An 18629-nucleotide genomic window follows, 5' to 3' on the forward strand; every position below is an offset into this window, starting at 1 on the left:
CAGTGTTCTGTGCTGGGCCACATCTGTAGGTGTGCCTGTTGTTACTATATTCAGGCCTACCGGGTCAGATTCTCTCTCTTCTTGGAAGTCATTTACTTTTAGAGTTTTCTCAACCTATCTGTGCTAATTGTTGTTGTTCAGCCCCTAGATCATGTTCAGCTCTTTGTGACCCCACGGACTGCAGTACTCCAGGCTTCCCTGTCCTTCACTATCTCCCGGAGCTTTCTCAAACTCATGTCCATTGAGTTGGTGATGCCATCCAACCATCTCATCCTCTGTTGTCCCCTTCTCCTCCTGCCCTCAATCTTTCCCAGCATCAGGGTCTTTTCTAATGAGTTGGCTCTTCACATCAGGTGGCCTAAGTACTGGAGCTTCAGCTTCAGCATCAGTCCTTCCAATGAATATTCAGGATTGACTTCCTTTAGGATTGACTGGTTTCATCTCCTTGCTGTCCAAGGGACTCTCAAGAGTCGTCTCCAACACCACAGTTCAAAAGCATCATTTCTTCAATACTCAGCCTTCTTTATGGCCCAACTCTCACATCTGTTCACGACTACTAGAAAAACCACAGCTTTGACCATACGGAACTTTGTCGGCAAAGTGATATCTCTGCTTTTTAATACACTGTCTAGGTTTGTCATAGTTTTTCTTCCAAGGTGCAAGCGTGTTTAATTTTGTAGCTGCAGTCACTGTCTGCAGTGATTTTGGAGCCTGAGACAAAATCTGTCACTGTTTCCATTGTTTCCCCCTCTATTTGCCATGAAGTGATGGGACTGGGTACCATGATCACTTTTTGAAAGCTGAATTTTAAGCCAGCTTTTCCACTCTCCTCTTTCACCCTCTTCAAGAGGCTCTTTAGTTCCTTTTCAGTTTCTGTCATTAGAGTGGTATCATCTGCATATCTGAGGTTGCTAATTGCTCATGGAGAATTTTTGCTATAAAACAGGGTAGCCAAATTTGCTTTTAGGTGATATGTGAGGAGAGCAACTGATGGTATGATCCTGGGAAGAACCCCAGAGAAGGTTTGATGGCCGGGGTAGGGGGTTGTAAGTTCATTGTCAGCCTAGTTTTCTGGACTCTCCCAGGGCCTAGACTATTGGGCAGGGGTCCGGGTGTGGTGTGGGGGGTGTGGGGGGAGGGGAGGAAGTGGGGGGTCAGGCCAGACTCCCCCTGCAGCTGGACATGGGAATGGTTACACATGGCTTTGCCCTTCAAAGTCTGATGAGTGGTGGGTGTGAGGAATGGTGTTTGACACGTTTCCTAGGGACCTGTTGGCAGCTGGGATTGAGAAGATGTGAACAAGCCTCTAGTGAGTGTGCTGAGATGGACATCTACGAATCTGAAAACTGTGAATCTGAGCAAACACACTTGAGTTTCTTGAGACTAAGTCCTTTATTGCTTCTCCTTCTGTCACTTGTCCCGTACAACAGTGGTCCCTGACCTTTTGGCACCAGGGACCGATTTCGTGGAAGATAATTTCCCCACGGAGTGGGATGGGGGAATGTTTTTGGAATGATTCCAGTGCATTACATTTATTGTGCCCTCTGTCTCTATTATTATTACATCTGCTCCCCCTCTGATCATTAGGCAGTAGATCCTGGAGGTTGGGGACCCTGGCTGCAGGACTGAGCCCTGGAGAGTCCCGGTCCCCTTACAGATTAGCTGCCCAGTTGTGAGATTCTCAGAGCCTTCTTTTCCTCTTCTGTGACCCGGAACATTTCCTGCTGATCTGTTCCCCTGAGAAGCTGATTGTGAGGCCTCGCAAGCTGCTGACTAGGATAGCAGGCAGCCCCGTAAAGGCCACTTGGGCGTAAGCCCCCTTTGCCACGAGTGGTGTGCCAGGCGGCTCCCGAGGACCTCAGGACCAGCACACTCACTGCTTGTCTCAGTGCGTCCTGGCTGCTATACAAAGACCACGTTCGGTGTCTCATAAACAGACATTTATTTCTCACAGTTCTGGAGGCTGGCCATCCAAGACTGTGTCGTTGGTGGTTCTGGAGATTGGATGTCCAAGACTGTGTGGTCAGTGAAGGCTCACTTTGGGAGCAGACTCCTGTGTTCTCACATGGAGGAAGGGGCCGGGGGCTCTCGGGGGTCTCTTTTACAAAGGCATTGATCTCATTCATGGAGGCTTCACCCTCCTGACCCAACCACCTCCTAAATGCCCCATAGGAATTCTAGGGGAACACAGACCATCCCATTCTGCCCCCCCAAATTATGTCCTTCCCACATGCAAAATACACTCACTCCATCCCAACAGCCCCCAAATCTTAACTCACTGCGGCATCCTCTAAAGTCTCCTCTAAAGTCTCCTCTAAATCAGATGTGGGGAGACCTGAGGTGGATTCACCCTGAGGCATAATCCTCTCCAGCCGTGAGCCCGGGGAACCAGTCAGTGGCACTGAGCTCCAGTTCATGTGCTCGACAGACACACAGGAAGGCCAAAGGAACTGAAACGTTGGCGTTGGAGCGAGAAAGGTTTACCGCAGGGCTGAACAAGGACAGATGGGTAGTTTGTGCCCCCCAAATCTGGAACCCCTGAAGGGCTTCAGCAAAGCATTTTTAAAATCCAGGCCATTGGGGCAGGGGGGCAGTGATCACAGGGTATGTGATCAGCTCGTGCACGGCTCTCTGATCTCTCACTGCTTGATGGCAACAGGGTAGGGTCTCAGGGGCTAACATCATCAGTCCTCAGGCTCCAGTAGGTCTGCGGGCTACATGCTTATGATCAAGTAATTAACATCTTCCATTTGGTGGAGTGGGGCTTTCACATGTGTAAAACCACGCAGCAAATGTACAACAGAGGATGTGGGCAACACATCTGCCCTGGGACGGCCCCCTTGTAGGGTCCTGCTTGGTTGCAACAAGCTGTGTGCTTCCAGAACAGAGTGGAAGGCCAGGAAGAGGGTGGACATTCCCATTCTGAAAGGGGAGGTGGGAAAGAAGGCAGGGTGACGGGTCCTAAGAGTGCCCTTTCCTTCTGGGCCTGTGCAGGGAGGGCTGCCCCCTGAGCCGTGAGGTGCCTTGGGGCCCATCTTCCCCTGTCACGGAGGCAAGTCCCAGCCTCTGTTGACTCTGTTGAGATGCTGTCTAATCTCCTTGCTGGATGAAAATGGCCAGCCCACCTCCGTCCCGAGCAAGTGCAGCCATACCCTCTGTGTTCTTCCCTGAATTAGCTTTCTCAACCCTTTCTGTGTCAATAGGCCAAGCACCTCCCAACTCTCTAAGCTGAGTGTTTTATGATTGGAAGTCCATCTTTAGGTCATTCCTCTCTTCTTGCATTTTCCTGTAAGTACTCAAGAGAAGCTTTGCTGTACTTTCGACACTTTGCCGACCTGTTTCCTCAGTCAAATTTCATCACTCACAAGTTCTATCTTCCACAAAACACCAGGACAGAAGCAGTTCACCTAGCTCTTTACCTCTTTGTAACACGATTGCCTTTCCTTCAGTTTGCAATAACACGGCCCCTGTTTCCATCTGAGATGCATCAGAGCGGCCTTCCCCGTCCCTCTTTCTACTAACATCTGCTTGTGACCACTCAGGTTTCTCTAAGGGGGCTGGGGCACTCCCTACAGCTCTCCTGTCCTGCGCTGGCACCACGCTTGTTCTGTCTGTCCGTGGTGATGGAGGCTTTTTCTAGCACTCCGCTAAACTCTTCCGCTCTGCACGTTGCTCAGTTCCAAGGCTGCTTTTGCATCTGTAGGTGTTTGTAGCCTCAGCACCCACTCCTGAAAACAATGCCCTGTGTTGTCGCGGTGCCTCCACGTGAGGAAGGTTTGGCTCCCTTCCTCTCCGCAGGTATGGGCATGTCTGGGAGTGACCCTGGCCTAGGAGTGAGGGGGCAGGAGCTGCCCAGGGGGAAGAGTGAGGACAAAGACGTGAGAGGTGGCCTGAGCCCTGTGTCAAGCCAGTGGCTCGACCCCAAGTACCCCAAGTGCCCAGCACTGAACTGAATGGCCCAGAAGAGGGTGGGCCAGGGAGGCCAGGTGATGGCAGGTGTCTCACGCCCTGACAAATCCCAACCCCCCTCCACCAGAGCACAGTGACCGCATGTTGAAGCTAGATGAAAAGTGTTGGGAGGGGGAACTTCCTCTGCTGCCTGCCTTGGGTTCTTATGGCTGAACTGATAATAATAGTAAAACTGACACAAGACAGATCAGCAGGAGAAAAAAAAACTAATTTAATTTCATGCACCTGGAGGTCCCATAGGAATGGGACCTAGGAAGTGGGCAAAGCAGGCAGCTTTTATACTGTTTAGAAAAAGAAACAATACACTAGTGAGGAATTGACAGGGCAATGAAACTTAAGTTTGGGGTACCCAGTGAGTGAAGGATCTAAAGAGTTTGGGCTTTAGTCAATGAAAGAAGTCACGAGGTTGGTTTACACAGGCCTCTTGGCCCCAAGTCTGCATCTCTGGTGATAGGGCCCTACTGTCTCTGGGTGCAAGGGTGCACCTTTCACAGGAGAGGTTTCTGCCCTGCTCCCAAGGAGACAGAAGGGAGGGTAAGAGTGGCCCTCTTGCATTGGTTGTCTCTTAAGGAATTTTTGTTGTTCAGTTGCTAAGTAGTATTCACCTTTGCGACCCCATAGACTGCAGCACGCCAGGCTTCCCTGTCTTTCACCATCTCCTGGATTTTGCTCAAGTTCATGTCCATTGAGTCAGTGATGCTATCTAACATCTTATCCTTAAAATTCATTCAGTTCAGTCGCTCAGTCGTGTCTGACTCTTTGCGACACCAGGGATTGCAACACGCCAGGCTTTCCTGTCCATCACCAACTCCTGGAGCTTGCTCAAACTCATGTCCATTGAGTCAGTGATGCCATCCAACCATCTCATCCTCTGTCATCCCCTTCTCCTCCTGACTTCAATCTTTCCCAGCATAACGGTCTTTTCCAAGAGTCAGTTTTTCTTAAATTTTTTAATTCAAAATAATCAGTATGTCTCTGAGGCACATTTTGGGGCCACGTATGCTGGACCCCACAATGGGAGAGAAATGACTATCAGTGACCATCAGTGACTGTCTTGTGTGGGGGAGGGTGATGTGGCCAGAAAGGGCTTCAGGGTGATAGAGGGAGGGAGACCTCATGAGCTGTCCTCTGCCCCTGTTCACACCCTTGAAGCAGCCGGTGGCAGTGGGGGCCTCCCTGGATGACACCTGGGGTGATATGGGTGATGTCCTGAGATGTCACCGTGGGCATCGTGTCTCCAGGGAAGTTCGTGCATGTATTTATTTTCGCATTCGTAACCTGAGGGAAGTAGTCATGCTGCTTACTGAGGCCCTGGTGATGGAAACCAGGTCAGAGCAAGGGTTTCAGAAAACAGGATCTGTTTTACTTGGAGGGGCTGTGTCACAGAGTGCAAGTCTCTGCCACTCCCCAAACCAGCTCTGCGGGCAGTGGGGGCTTTTCTCCTTCTGGGAAAACAGAAGGAGTGACTCACGTCTGGAAGCAGGAGGCTGGGACCCCATCATGAGCACTGTGTGTGAGGACCGGGCAGTTTCTCCCCTGGTCTCGGGCTCCCGGGCATCACCAGGTACACAGGAACAGGGCGGGTGGGCACGCTGCTCTTTCTCTGGTCCTTCACAGTGACCCAAGAGTATGAATGGGCGCCTGGGCCCCATGGCTATACACGTGCCTCCAGACTGCCCACGCCTGATGAGGCCAGAGCTCGGGCAGTCGGAAGAATGTGCAAGCCAGACGACAGGGGGTCCCCACAGAAGGAAACACCTGACCCATCCCCCCGACCCACTGTAGCAGCCCCGATGGCTGGCTTCTCACCTTGGGTGGTCTTGGGGTATGGCAGCTTCAAGTGGGATCTCATTCCCTGACCGGGAATTGAACCTGGGCTATGATGATGAGTGCACTGAATCCTAACCACTAGACCACCAGGGACCAGTGGCTAGAGTCAGTCACTAGTGGTTCGGTTCTCGGCTATTTTGAAGAAAGAAATCAGCAAAGAGATGAAAAGTGGTGAGGCAAGTAAAGTGTGTATTAAGAACAGGCTACTTGCAAATAGACACATGGTCGGGTTCACAGAATTGTGTGCAGCTGGGGCAGCTTAGATCACTTATATGGGGCCATTTTCTGGGTCTTTGTTTTCCTCTGGCCAATTATCCTACTTTCTGCCCATATCTGGGCTGACGCAGGGCCCTCCACTATGTGTGCATGCGTCTTCTAGCCGAGACAGATTCCAGCACAAAGGTCTCTGAGAGGTTGACAGGACATATTATGGACTAGTGCGCCTTCCTTTTGGACCCCCACCGAACATTTCTGTTCTTGTGCAGAGGGGTGGGGGGGAGTCTCCTTGACCTCAAGGATGAAAACTGAGATTGTCTTGGTTTTATTCCATCAGAGCTTAGCTCCTCTCTGCTCCTGGGAAGGTAATTTTTCCTTGAGATTGTTGGAAGGAGAATCTCCTCAAAATGTCTAATTGCTCACCTTGGGGCCCACCTACCTCCTACCTCATTTCCAGGTCCCCTGGCTTCGAAAGCCAGAGAGAAGCTTGTTTTGAGGTAGCAGGACCAAGCCTGTTCTGCGGAACCTGAGCCGGGCATCAGGATGGAGTCACTGGTGAAGAGGCGTCGGGATCAGGCCAGCTCCAGGGAGGAAGACAGCTTTGGGGTGCGGCCCAGGAGGGTGGCCGACCTGGCCATGGTCCCCAACCTCCGGTGGAGCAGCACCAGCCTCTGCAGGAACAGGAGGTCGCAGCACCTCTTCAGCAACTGTGAAAAGGTAGGTCTGGGGTCACTGGGTCTGCCAGGGCCCTGGTGGGGCACAGTGACCCCCTAGTTTTTCTGGGGACCACAACCCAGCAGAGGGGACTTGGAGAGAACATTGGGGGGCCCAAGTCTGTGCCGCTGGGTTGGTTCCTGTCCTGGTTCCAATTGGGAAAGTGCTGGGTAAGCCCCTACACCCACCCGCCTCATTGTGTGATGACTTTGCATCCTTTATCCAGCAAGGAAGGCCCGGGCACCAGCTGAGGCCTGGGTTGGCTGCACAGAAAGCCCCAGGCAGGCTTGTATTGGGGACATTTGAATGTCACACCACTGGTTGGGTGTGAAGATGGTGTCTCACGTCTCAGCCTGGTCCCTCGGATGTGGGCGGGTGTCCTGATACTCACAGTCACCTTTGCACCACACTGTTGCTCCTGAGGAAGGCAGCTCTGACCTACAAACTGTAAAGGGCTGTGAAATCCCAGGGGCCCGGGAGGAGCAGATCCCCAGGTTCACTCCTCCCTCTGGGGTCTGCACCTGAGGGCCTCCGGCAGGTGGTGGGGGAGGGCTCAGTGTCCTGTCTCTGAAGGAAGACCCCGAAGGGTGTCAGGGTGCACGGGTGGGCCTGATGAGGTATGGGGTGTGGTCTTTGGAATGGCACTGATATAACTGCCTGAGAATCTCTCAGTGACCTTTTTACCCTCAGCAAAGAAACCTGAGTTCATGGATTCCTGACAACATCAAGAAGAAAGAATGCATATACTTTGTGGAAAGCTCCAAACCGTCTGATGCTGGGTGAGTGACTTGCTCTGTTCCCACTGGTGGTTCAGACAGTACAGAATCTGCTTGCAATGCAGGAGACCCAGGTTTGATCCCTGGGTTGGGAAGATCCCCTGGAGAAGGGAGTGGCAACCCATTCCACTATTCTGGCCTGGAGAATTCCATGGACAGAGGAGCCTGGTGGGTTATAGTCCATGGGGTCACAGAGTCAGACATGACTGACTGACTCACCCATTTCTTTCCCTATTCCCACATGGAGTAGCTGATCAGGGCAGGGCTGACCAGGCCTCAGGAGGGGACAGCCCCAGTGTATGTACCAACCTGGGGTACTCGGAGCATTCCCCTCCAGACACCCTAGTCCTCGCTCTGCAGGAAACGGGCCTCACTCTTTATTACTTCTGCTCCTTTGTCACCTGGTGATGCTGCCTCCATCACGGAGCCCTCCTTGACCACACACAGGATGTAACCCCTCCCTCTACCACCCTCTGTATTTGTCTTTTCTGCTGGTTGCCGGCAGCACTTCTATTATGCGGCTTTGTGGTTTTCTCAAACAAGTTCTGAGCTCTGACCGTGACTGAGTCACATTATTACTTCCCCACTGGACAGATAGCCAGTGTCCAGCTCAGACTGTGAACAGTACAGAGGGGAGGGGCATGCCGTGTCTGGGTGATGGAAGAGGATGATAATCTGGAGCCAGAGGTGCATGATCACTGACGATGATGCTGTTCCTCCTGGGACGTGCCTGAGATGTTGTCACAAAAAGTGCCCCATTTGGGGGTTCACGCTCCAGCTTGGCTCCTCTTCAGATGATAGCCCTCCTTCCTCCTCGGAGGCCATGGGGGACCCCTGCGCAGAGAAGGTTGCCACCATGATCCAGCTGATGGCCTCAAGATTGTATTCAGTAGTGATCAGAGTTCAAGTTTAGGCTGATTGCTCTGACCATGTGCAGAGGGCTTTGCACTGAGGTCTCTGGTTTTAGTTTTTAAAATAAGCTTACAACAGTAGCCCCAGAGGAGACTTGTGGTCCCCAGGTTTCCTTGCAGGAGTCATTGGCTCCAAAACCCTTTGAAGAAGGTTATGTGGAGGCCGGGTCTGGTCGGTAGAGGTTCAAGGGGTGCCATCTGTCCAACCTCAGCCCCTCCTGTCCTCTGAATTCTGAACAAATAGCAGAGAAACATCCACAGGAGTCAGTGAAGGTTGGGGTACAGTCTGTATCTGAGACAGAAATGGGGCTTCTTCCTTGTTCAGTGTTTTTGTCCCTCTTTGAAGGAATGGCGCTCAGGATATGTTTGGCTCTGAAACCTTTCTTGGTACCAGAACCCATGTGAGGAGCAGCCATGAGGTAGGGGGGAGGCAGGGCGGGCTGTCACTTGAGTGCGTGTAACTCCCCGTGGCAGCTTCTTCCTCATATGTCATGAGGTGCTGGTGAGGGTAGGGGAGGGGGGCAGAGCCCCACCTACCCACGTGGGCCAAGAGCCCTGTGAAAATTCTCTGATTATTCAACTTCTGGGTCTATAGTCTGTAGTTTCCTGCTCTGTGTCAGGCTTGGGAACACTCTGTCGATTGAAGACCTAATCTCATTGGGGGATGGTTGAAAGAGAGGAGGGGAGGGTGTGGTCTATTCTAGGCTGTTACAATTTATGAGAAAGTTTGGGGTGGCCTTGGGCAAGGACACAAGACGGAGTCTTTGTCCTGGCGGCCCCCTCCCCCACATTGGACCCAGCTTCCTACTCCCTGAATGGAGGTGCTCACAGGTGGTGCTCAGGGGAGCCCTGCAGGTCTAGAAGTGATTTGAGTCCCCTAAGGGGTCATAAGAGCTTCCCAGGTGGCGGTAGTAATAAAGGACCAACTTGCCAATGCAGGAGACATAAGAGATGCAGTTTCAATCCCTGGGTCGGGAAGATCCCCGGAGGAGGGTATGGCAACCCACTCCAGTACTCTTGCCTGGAGAATTCCATGGGCAGAGGAACCTGGCAGGCTATGGTCTCTAAGGTTGTAAGGAGACGGACACAACTGAAGCGATTTAGCACTCCTGCACACGAGGAGTCCTAGAAGAAGGTGGGCTTGGAGTTCCCAGTGGCTGGGCCAGTGCTCCCTGGCCTGAGGAGGCCCCGGCCTGAGCAGCGGGACAGGGGTACTGAACCCAGGAGACCGGGGGACAGAGCACACGGTGGGCCTTGGCCTCTTGATCCAGCCTTGGTCCTCTGCACGGCTAGTTAACCCGCACAAATTTTATAAGCTATCTTCCATCTAGAACCTTATTTGGCCCTCACAAATTCTGAGGTTAGAGGTCAGAGAATGTATTTCCCCCCCCATTTAATGATTGAGAAGTTGAGAGTCGGAGCCCCTAAGGCCACACTCTGTAAGCTACAGGGAGACCCATTTTCTCTCTCTAGGTCCAGTCGTGTTTTCCCCTGGTGTTGTTGGGCTCAGGTCTCACCTGGTGTCAGATTTTTTGATTTGCTCTCATCTGTATCTTGTCTTCTAGGTCACCTGTTACTAGCTAAAGTAGGCCTCTAAAAAAAATGTGTAGATTTCCAATTTAACAAGCTGTGAAGAACATAGTTGCTGTCTCCTCTCTCTCCTCCCAAGAATGACACTAACGGAGTAAAACGATTTCAACCCACCAAGACAAAAGAGGCGAGGGAGGAGGTGACAGTTGAAAAGAGGTGATGGGATGTTCTCTTTGGGGGGCCATGTGCATCCCTCTGGCCCCAGATCTAGAAGTTTCTGCTTTGAGCCTGCACCGTGTGCTTTTTTGACCTTTTTATTTTGATATAACTATAGATTTACAAGAAATTGTAAAGATACTGCAGATGGACCCCACAGTCCCACCAGTGGTCACTTCTACCCCACCATCCGTAACCCCTGGCAATCACTCATCTGCTCTTCATTCCTGCAGTTGTTTCAGTTGCTGAATGTCATATAAGAGGAATCCTTCATGAGGTGATGTGTCAAGGCTGGCTTTATTCACCCAGTGGAATGCCTTTGTGATCCGTTCGAGTTGTGTGTGTTGGTCCTAGGCTCCTGTTTGCTGCAGAGGAGCCAACTAGCCTAGATCACAATATTTGTAGTGAGGTTTCTGTAGATGACAAATAATTGGATTTTATTATTTTTTATCCATTTTGCCAATCTCTGGGGCTTCCCTGGTGGCTCAGTGGTAAAGAATCTCCCTTCAATGCAGGAGACACAGGAGACATGGATTTGATCTCTGGGTCAGGAGGATCCCCGGAGGAGAAAATGACAACCCACTCCAGTATTCTTGCCTGGAGAAGGGACAGAGGAGCCTGGTGGGCTATAGTCCATGAGGGTGCAAAGAGTTGGACACAACTGAGTGACCAACAATTTCACTTTCATTGGTATATGAGGACTTAAGTTTACCATTGTATTTTTTTGTTTATATTTCTCTGTTTTTCTTTTCCTGCCTTTCTGTGGGTTACTTGAACTTTTCTTAGAGTTACATCTGATTTGTCTATGCTATTTTTGCCTGTATCTCTTTTATAGCTTTTTAGTGGTTGTTCCAGGTACTACATTTTATATACTTAACTTATCACATATTACTGATATCTACGTATATTGGGAACTCATACTAGTCTCCCTATGTTGACATTCACCAGTTTGTGGGAAATGTAGAAACATTCCCACCTTTTACAATGCTTTGTCCTTCCCCATTTATATTATAATTATTTACAAAATTTCCTCCACATACATATTAGGTCATGGTGCAATTTTCTTCAACCGTCAAACATACTTCAGAAAATTCAAGAGGAGGAAATGTGTTTATTCACCCACCCATACTTTTACTCTTTCCATTCTTCTTTGTTTTCAACAAGTTATTGACCAGAGACAGAGCAATACATCTTAACACATCTTTCCTTACCTGAACTCTATTGACTAGAGATGTTTCAACATTCACTTACAGAACAAATAGCCGGCTGTAGGCGTTAGTGTCTACAAAAATCCCGTGCTTGACAACAAGCTGATATTCCAGAATTCTTCCTTTTATCATTTCCTTTCTGTTTAGAGAATTTCCTCTAGCCATCCTCTTTGGGGAAGTTTGGTTGATGAAATCCCCTGCTTGACAACATGCTGATATTCCAGAATTCTTCCTTTTATCCTTTCCTTTCTGTTTGGAGAACTTCCTCCAGCCATCTTCTTTGGGGAAGTTTGTTTGTTGACCAGTTCCCTGGTTTTCTTTCACCTGAGAGTGTCTTGGCATCCCTTTCACATGGAATGATATTTTTGCTGGATGCAGAATTCTGGGTTTTGTTGTTTTCATCTTTAGAAAAATGTTGTGTGGATTCTTCCTGGCACTGATTTCTGGCTTCTGATTCAAAATCAGTTGTCCAGTTATTTTCCTCCAACAGGTAAGGTATCATTTCCGACTTTCAAGATTTTTGTCGTTAGATTTTAGAAGTTTGATGATTATGTGTCTCCACTGACTCCATGGCTGGGGTGCCAGTCATGACTCCCCTGGGCCTCCTTTATCCCTGCCGAGGAGAGGAGCAGGCACCAGTTGCCCCTGGTGACCCCCGGCCTTTGCAGGAAGGTGGTGTGCGAGTGCGGCTACCCACGTGAGAAGCACCTGGAGGAGGCCACGTGGCCCCACGCCTTCCAGGGCCAGGAGTGGGACCCGAAAACGCATGTCAGGGAGATGCCAACAGATGCGTTCGGTGACATCGTCTTCACGGGCTTGGGCCAGAAAGTGGGAAAGGTTGGTTTCCATGACTCCACTGCTCTTACTGGGGACCAGAGCCCACCCTAGGTGACTGCGGTGGCTGGGCCTCCCTAAGTAGGGCGTGGGAGGCTGCAGAACCCACCTGCCCAGTGCTGGGGGTGGGGGCAGGGTGGAGGGCTCTGCATGGCAAATAGAGCTACATGGTGTCCTCAGGGGATTTGTTGCCAGGGCTCTAGGAGAGGTGTGGGCGGGGCACAGTAGCAAGTTCAAGGGGGTGGCCTGAATGGCTTTTGTCACTGCCAGGAGGGAGCAGGGGAGCACACAGCACCCAGAGGGGGTGATGGGCAGTGGGGAGGCCTTGGGGATGGCAGGAGAGCCAGCAGCAGAGGTGGGAGTCCGGCAGGGGTGGAGCGGGGCGGATCAGGGCTCCAGGCTTGCCTGGGAGCACGGGGGCACGGGTGGGGCCAGTGGGGGGCCCAGGCCTGGCCGGCATCTCTCTCTGGTGCTGCCAATCTCAGGGTGGTCACCGGGCCAGCAGCATTGCCAAGCAGACTCGGGCCCCACCCCCACCCTGCTGAATCAGAGTCCCAGCCCCCTGGCTTTAACCCACCTTCTGGAGGGTTCTATGCCAGCTCTTGGGCAGCTGTGCCCTGAGGAGTCTGGGGGGGGGGGTCACTTGTTTCTGTGCTGCAGTTCTGGGACCCCCAGCCTCTTATTGGCTGGGTGCGACCTTCCTCCTCGATTTCTTAGAATCGCTGCCCACTTGGCCCACTTGGCCCAAGAGGTTGAACAAAGCCTGTTGAATGAGGTGAACTTGGCCCCAGAGCCGCCTTCCTCAGCACCACCTCCAAGCCCCGCCCCTCCATGAGCTGCTGTTGGTGCATCACCACGTTGCCTTATGGGGAGACTGGGGTCAGGCCGTGGGGCTCAGGCTGGGGTGCCCTCAACAGAGAGACCCCGGAGCTGGTCCCCGCCGGCGGCCTCTCTTCTCAGCCCTTGCCTCCCCTCTCTCTCAATCCATGACCTGCTTGGAGGCAGCCACTTTTGCTTTGTCTGGACCCAGCATGAGCGTCCACCTGCCTGCCTGAGGCTGTCAGGCATGGCTGGGGCAGGGTGGCCAGGCTCTGGGTCTGGGTTGGCCAACCACTGACCCCCGGGGTCTTCTGACCTCCCTGCAGTACGTCCGCCTCTCCCAGGACACTCCCTCCAGCCTGATTTACCAGCTCATGACCCAGCAGTGGGGCCTGGATGCGCCCAACCTGCTCATCTCCGTGACCGGCGGGGCCAAGGACTTCAACATGAAGCCCAGGCTAAAGAGCGTTTTCCGAAGAGGACTCCTCAAGGTGGCCCAGACCTCAGGTAGAGCAGGGACAGAGGGACTGAAGCCCAGACCCCAGGTGGTGCTCAGGCCTGGGAGTGCTGGGCAGGCGGGAGGACCCCTGGAAGGCAGAGTCAGGGCCTTGGACTGGCCAGCCTTTGTGGGTCACTGAGTTGGGCCCAGGCCCGGGCCAGGTGGGGAGTGTCTGATCAAACTCACCCACTTCCGGCCGCTGTGCCTGGCTTACTCACAGTGCAGACACAGCTCTGGTTGGTTCCCCACTGATGATGCTTCGAAACAGAAGCATTTAGAGAAAGTTCTGAGATGCCGTGTTCCTGAGAGCAGGACAGAGGGAGGCAATGGGGAGGAGGGGGAGAGAGCAGGGCCTACAGTCAGAGCCGGGGTCACCTTCCTGTCCCCACCTAACTGAGCATCGTGGGACATCACGGGTCCTGACTGCCACAGGGAGACCTGATCGTGGTGGGGCTCACACCTGACAATGAGTTTGAAAGCCCTGGAGCAGAGAGTCTGCACAGCACCCGGTGTCTCTCTGCTCCTCCCCAGGGGCCTGGGTCATCACCGGGGGGTCCCACACTGGCGTGATGAAGCAGGTGGGCGAGGCGGTGCGGGACTTCAGCCTGAGTGGCAGCTTCTGTGATGGGGAAGTGGTCACCATCGGGATCGCCACGTGGGGCGCCCTGCACAACCGGGAGAGCCTGATCCACCCCATGGTGAGCTGGAGGCTGCTTCTGGGCAGGGAGGGGGGGGTCGTAGCACAGCAGGGAGGTGGTATGGTAGGATCTTAGCCAGTGGTCGGTGAACAGGCCACCACTTGGACACCACGGTAAGTGCAGTGTCAGGGGAAGTGGCTGGATAGGGATGTGGGAGACCCAGGCTCAAATCCCCCCCCAACCCCCCAGATCCTGGTGACCCCAGGAGAGTAAGCACCTTGTCTGGACTCTGGTTTCCTCCCTCGAGATCATAGGATGGGTGCACATAAGAGTTGCCAGAGCTGCCGCTGGTCTGGGGGCCCTCCTAATACCACTCTGATGAGAAATGGACTTGGCAAAGGTGTAGCTTGGCTGGGAGCATACAGCCTACCAGCATCTGGGTTGTCATATCCCTGAGCCTGGCCTTTTAGCCCAGGGCTTAATGGTTCCCTGATTCCCCTCCCATGAGCTTCTCTTCTGAGCTTGAAGACAGAGCCTTCCCACGTCCATTCACCAGGGTGCAGGCCTGAGAAGCAATTGCTTAAATGTGGGGATGTCAGTTGGAAAAAAGAACTGATTCATTCAATAAGATTTTTTGAGGACACAGCAGATTGGCATAATGCGCACGTGGAAGCTTGGAGGGAAACACTGGCCCCAAATAAATTTCTCCTTGACACCCTGAGGAGGTGTGATGACAACTGTCCCACGAGGTGTGACTTATGAGCGAGGGTCCGGCCTTCCTGGGGCGGGGGAGGTGTGCGTTCACTTCCTGGGGAGCGCGTCCTCTGCAAAGTGACTCCTCGTGTCACTCACAGACGCTAGTCACCAGACAGCTGGCCCCTCGGCACCTGTCCTTCCGTGTCCACGTCACAGATGTGCTTAATGGACCGGACGGGCTCTGTCCTGAATGCTCGTTACACAGAGTGGAAATCTGAGGCCGAGAGATACTGGCTGACTTCCAACATCACGCTCCACTTTTCTCCCCATCTGGAGTTCAGAGGACTTCCGGCAGCACCACCTGGCTCTCCTCTGTGGCATCCAGGGGCCGTGTGCACGGGTCCATAACCACCTCTCCTGGACCTGTGTCCCAAGTGACCACAGAACTGGTGGCTTAAAGCAACCGAACTGTACTCTCGCATTTCTGAACACCAGAAGTCTGAGACCAGTACCACTTGGCCAGAATTGAGATGTGGGCAGGGCCAGGCTCCCTCCAGTGGCTGGAAGCTGAACTCCCTGCCTCCTCCAGCTCAGGTGCATGCCACTTTCTTGGCTTGTGCCCGCATCGCTGCAGTCTTTGCTCTTGGTCATGTGACCTCCTCCTCGTCTAGGGACACTTGTCATGGCATTTAGGACCCACCTGGATAATCTGTGCTAAGATCCTTAGCTTCATCACATGACCAAAGACTGTGTTTCCAGATGACAGAACATTCACAGCCTCTAAGTTTTAGAACCTGACATCTTGGTGGGGAGTATCACTTATCCCGCCTGCTACAGCACCCATTCCTGGCATGAAAGATGTAGAGCTGTCTGTCTGTCCTGCCCACCTCTCTCCACCCACAGGGCGGCTTCCCTGCCGAGTACATCATGGATGAGGAAGGCCAAGGGCACCTGACCTGCCTGGACAGCAACCACTCCCACTTCATCCTTGTGGACGACGGGACCCACGGCCGCTATGGGGTCGAGATTCCCCTGAGGACGAAGCTGGAGAAGTTCATATCACAACAGACCAAGGAGAGGGGAGGTGAGCGGGGCCCGCTTTCCAGGGTGCTTGGAGGAGATGGGAGCGGGCTGGTCCAGGGGTCTGGGGCTCGGCTGGCCATAGCCAGGACATTTGGTGGGTGGGGTGCTGGGGTGGCCATTAGAACACACCTGGACATCTGTATACTTGGCCAGGGGATCATCTTTTCATGCCCCTTTAACAGCAGAAGGAGAGGCCAGGCAGGCACTCGGGACACAGAGCACCCTGTGGTCCCTTCACTACACACACATCTCAGTTCGGAAACCAGAGCGTGAAGGAGTCAAAGCTCAGGCTTTGACTTCATTTCCCCTGTGGCTGGGGTGGGATGGATCCTAGGGCTCTGGGAGGTCAAACACACAGGGTTCTGCACATGTTTTGCTGGTTGGTTGGACACCTTTGAGCTGAGGTCTTCAAGCTCTCCTGCATATTGGGTTGTTAGGCTGCAGCTGGCAGGAGTGGGGAGGGGCCCAGGGGATGCTCAGAGCCCACGGTCCTGAACTGTGCTCCCTGCTTCATCCTAGGCGTGGCTATCAAGATCCCGATTGTCTGCGTGGTGCTGGAAGGGGGCCCCGGCACTCTGAACGTGAGTCCTGCAGGGGATGGGCCTCTTGGGTCAAGTCCTGTTGTGGGTGAGTAACTGCCCAGAGTGCTGTGGCCTGCCTCCCACGGAAGCTGTCGGCAAGAGAGGGCAGAGAGCCTGTCCACTAACAGAGGGAGGTGCATTCACCATGCACAGTCTCTCTGGGTGGGTGGGTTGGAGCCCCCTGAGAGGCCCTGTCATGGGAGGGTCAGCCCTGGAGCTTGACCAGCACAGAGCAAAGAGGGGTTCCAGAGGGACTGCAGCCCTGTAGGACCCCCGGACAGCCTGTTGGGGGCTTCTAGAGCTCTGCACTCAGGCTCCCAGGAGGAGTCCTCAAAGTACAGCCCTTGGCACCCCCCACCCCCAGCTCCTTTACATTCAACAGCTGAATGTAAAGCAGGTGCTGACTCATGGCCATGGAGCTACATGCAGAACCACTGTCCAGCAGGGAGTGTGCCTGCCTTGTGGCACTCGGGCCAAACTGACCTCTGCCATAGGATTGTAGGGTGATTGCGATTGCAGGATTGCCCTGGAGAAGCTGAACTCCCTGCCTCCTTCAGCTCTGGTGGATGCCACTTTCTTGGCTTGTGCCCGCATGGCTCCAGTCTCTGCTCTTGGTCACATGACGGCGGCCATGGGTCCCGTCGTCCATAAGGATGAAGTGGGAGTGGTTGCTGTCCAGGAAGGTCAGGTGCCCTTGACCTTCCTCATCCATGATGTACTCGGCAGGGAGGCCGCCCTGGGGATGGAGAGAGATGGGCAGGACAGACAGACAGCTCTACATCTTTCATGCCAGGAATGGGTGCTCTAGCAGGTGGGATAAGTGATACCCCCCACCAAGATGTCAGGTTCTAAAACCTAGAGGCTGTGAATGTTCTGTCATCTGGAAACACGGTCTTTGGTCATGTGATGAAGCTAAGGATCTTAGCACGGATTATCCAGGTGGGTCCTAAATGCCATGACAAGTGTCCCTAGACAAGGAGGAGGTCACATGACCAAGAGCAGAGACTGCAGCGATGCGGGCACAAGCCAAGAAAGTGGCATGCACCTGAGCTGGAGGAGGCAGGGAGTTCAGCTTCTCCTGGGCAACCACTGGAGGGAGCCTGGCCCTGCCCACGTCTTGATTTGGGGCAGAGCATGACGTTCTGTTTATGTTTAGTAACCTCAGGGGGTCAGCACAGGTCCTGGGGTGCCTTGGGGGGCAGGATGTGTCTGATCCCCCCAACTCCCTCTGAGGCTCTCCGGCAGCGCTGCCCAGAGCAGGTCATCCTTCCTGCTGTGGTGGTGCCCATTCCTCATGGTGCTCTCACCCTGGTCTGGGGGTCTCCCCCCATGTCCTTGTCTTACCCTGGGTCTCAAGGAGGGTGTGAAACTCTGGCCCAGGCAGCACCCCTTCTTTCTTCTTAACGTGTCCACAGGTTAAGGGGTGGAAACATTCCAATCTTTCATGACAGTGGTGTCAAGTGACAGGCCTGAGAGAGGTGGCATGTTGGGTGTGTACCCCATGTATATCAGAATCAGCCCCCTCCCCTCTGAGCAGAGGAACACACCAAGCAAATGTCTTCAGTAAACTTCCCAGCGGGGCTTTCCTGGTGGCTCAGTGGTAAAGAATCCCCCTGCCAAAGCAGGAGACGCAGGTTCGATCCCTGGGTCAGAAGATCCCCTAGAGAAGGCAATGGCAACCCACTGCAGTATCTTGCCTGGAGGATCCCATGGACAGAGGAGCCTGCCAGGCTACAGTGCATAGGGTCACAAAGAACCAACCACGACTGAGCAACTAAACAGCAACAACAGACCTTCACCGTAGCCAGACAGCAGGGCTCTCAGAGAACACTCTGTTTTAGGAGGGGTGCGTGTGGGTGGGCTCATGCTGGCCCCTGTGTTGCAGACCATCTACAACGCTATCAACAACGGCACCCCCTGCGTGGTGGTGGAGGGCTCGGGCCGTGTGGCTGACGTCATCGCACAGGTAGCTGGCCTGCCCATCTCTGAGATCACAATCTCCCTGATTCAGCAGAAGCTGAGCATGTTCTTCCAGGGGATGTTTGAGACCTTCACGATCGTCGAGTGGACAAAAAAGGTGAGGCTGACGGGTACGTCATTCACTAGGTG

The 18629-nt window shown here is 53.4% G+C and overlaps 1 protein-coding gene across 3 annotated transcripts in view; it reads left to right on the forward strand.

The window, feature by feature from the left end:
- TRPM2 (transient receptor potential cation channel subfamily M member 2) overlaps positions 1–18629 on the forward strand; it is a 51849-nt gene that overhangs the window by 1036 nt on the left and 32184 nt on the right. For all 3 annotated transcript variants that reach the window (XM_043474545.1, XM_043474547.1, XM_043474546.1), the window contains exons 2-9: positions 6473–6732; positions 7420–7508; positions 12039–12207; positions 13350–13530; positions 14054–14220; positions 15760–15940; positions 16459–16520; positions 18406–18597. In XM_043474545.1, coding sequence (XP_043330480.1) covers positions 6559–6732; positions 7420–7508; positions 12039–12207; positions 13350–13530; positions 14054–14220; positions 15760–15940; positions 16459–16520; positions 18406–18597 — 1215 coding nt within the window. In that variant the 5' untranslated portion in view covers positions 6473–6558. The remainder of the gene's footprint in view (positions 1–6472; positions 6733–7419; positions 7509–12038; positions 12208–13349; positions 13531–14053; positions 14221–15759; positions 15941–16458; positions 16521–18405; positions 18598–18629) is intronic.

This window comes from Cervus canadensis, chromosome 7 (assembly GCF_019320065.1).
Source record: "Cervus canadensis isolate Bull #8, Minnesota chromosome 7, ASM1932006v1, whole genome shotgun sequence".
NCBI lineage: Eukaryota > Metazoa > Chordata > Mammalia > Artiodactyla > Cervidae > Cervus > Cervus canadensis.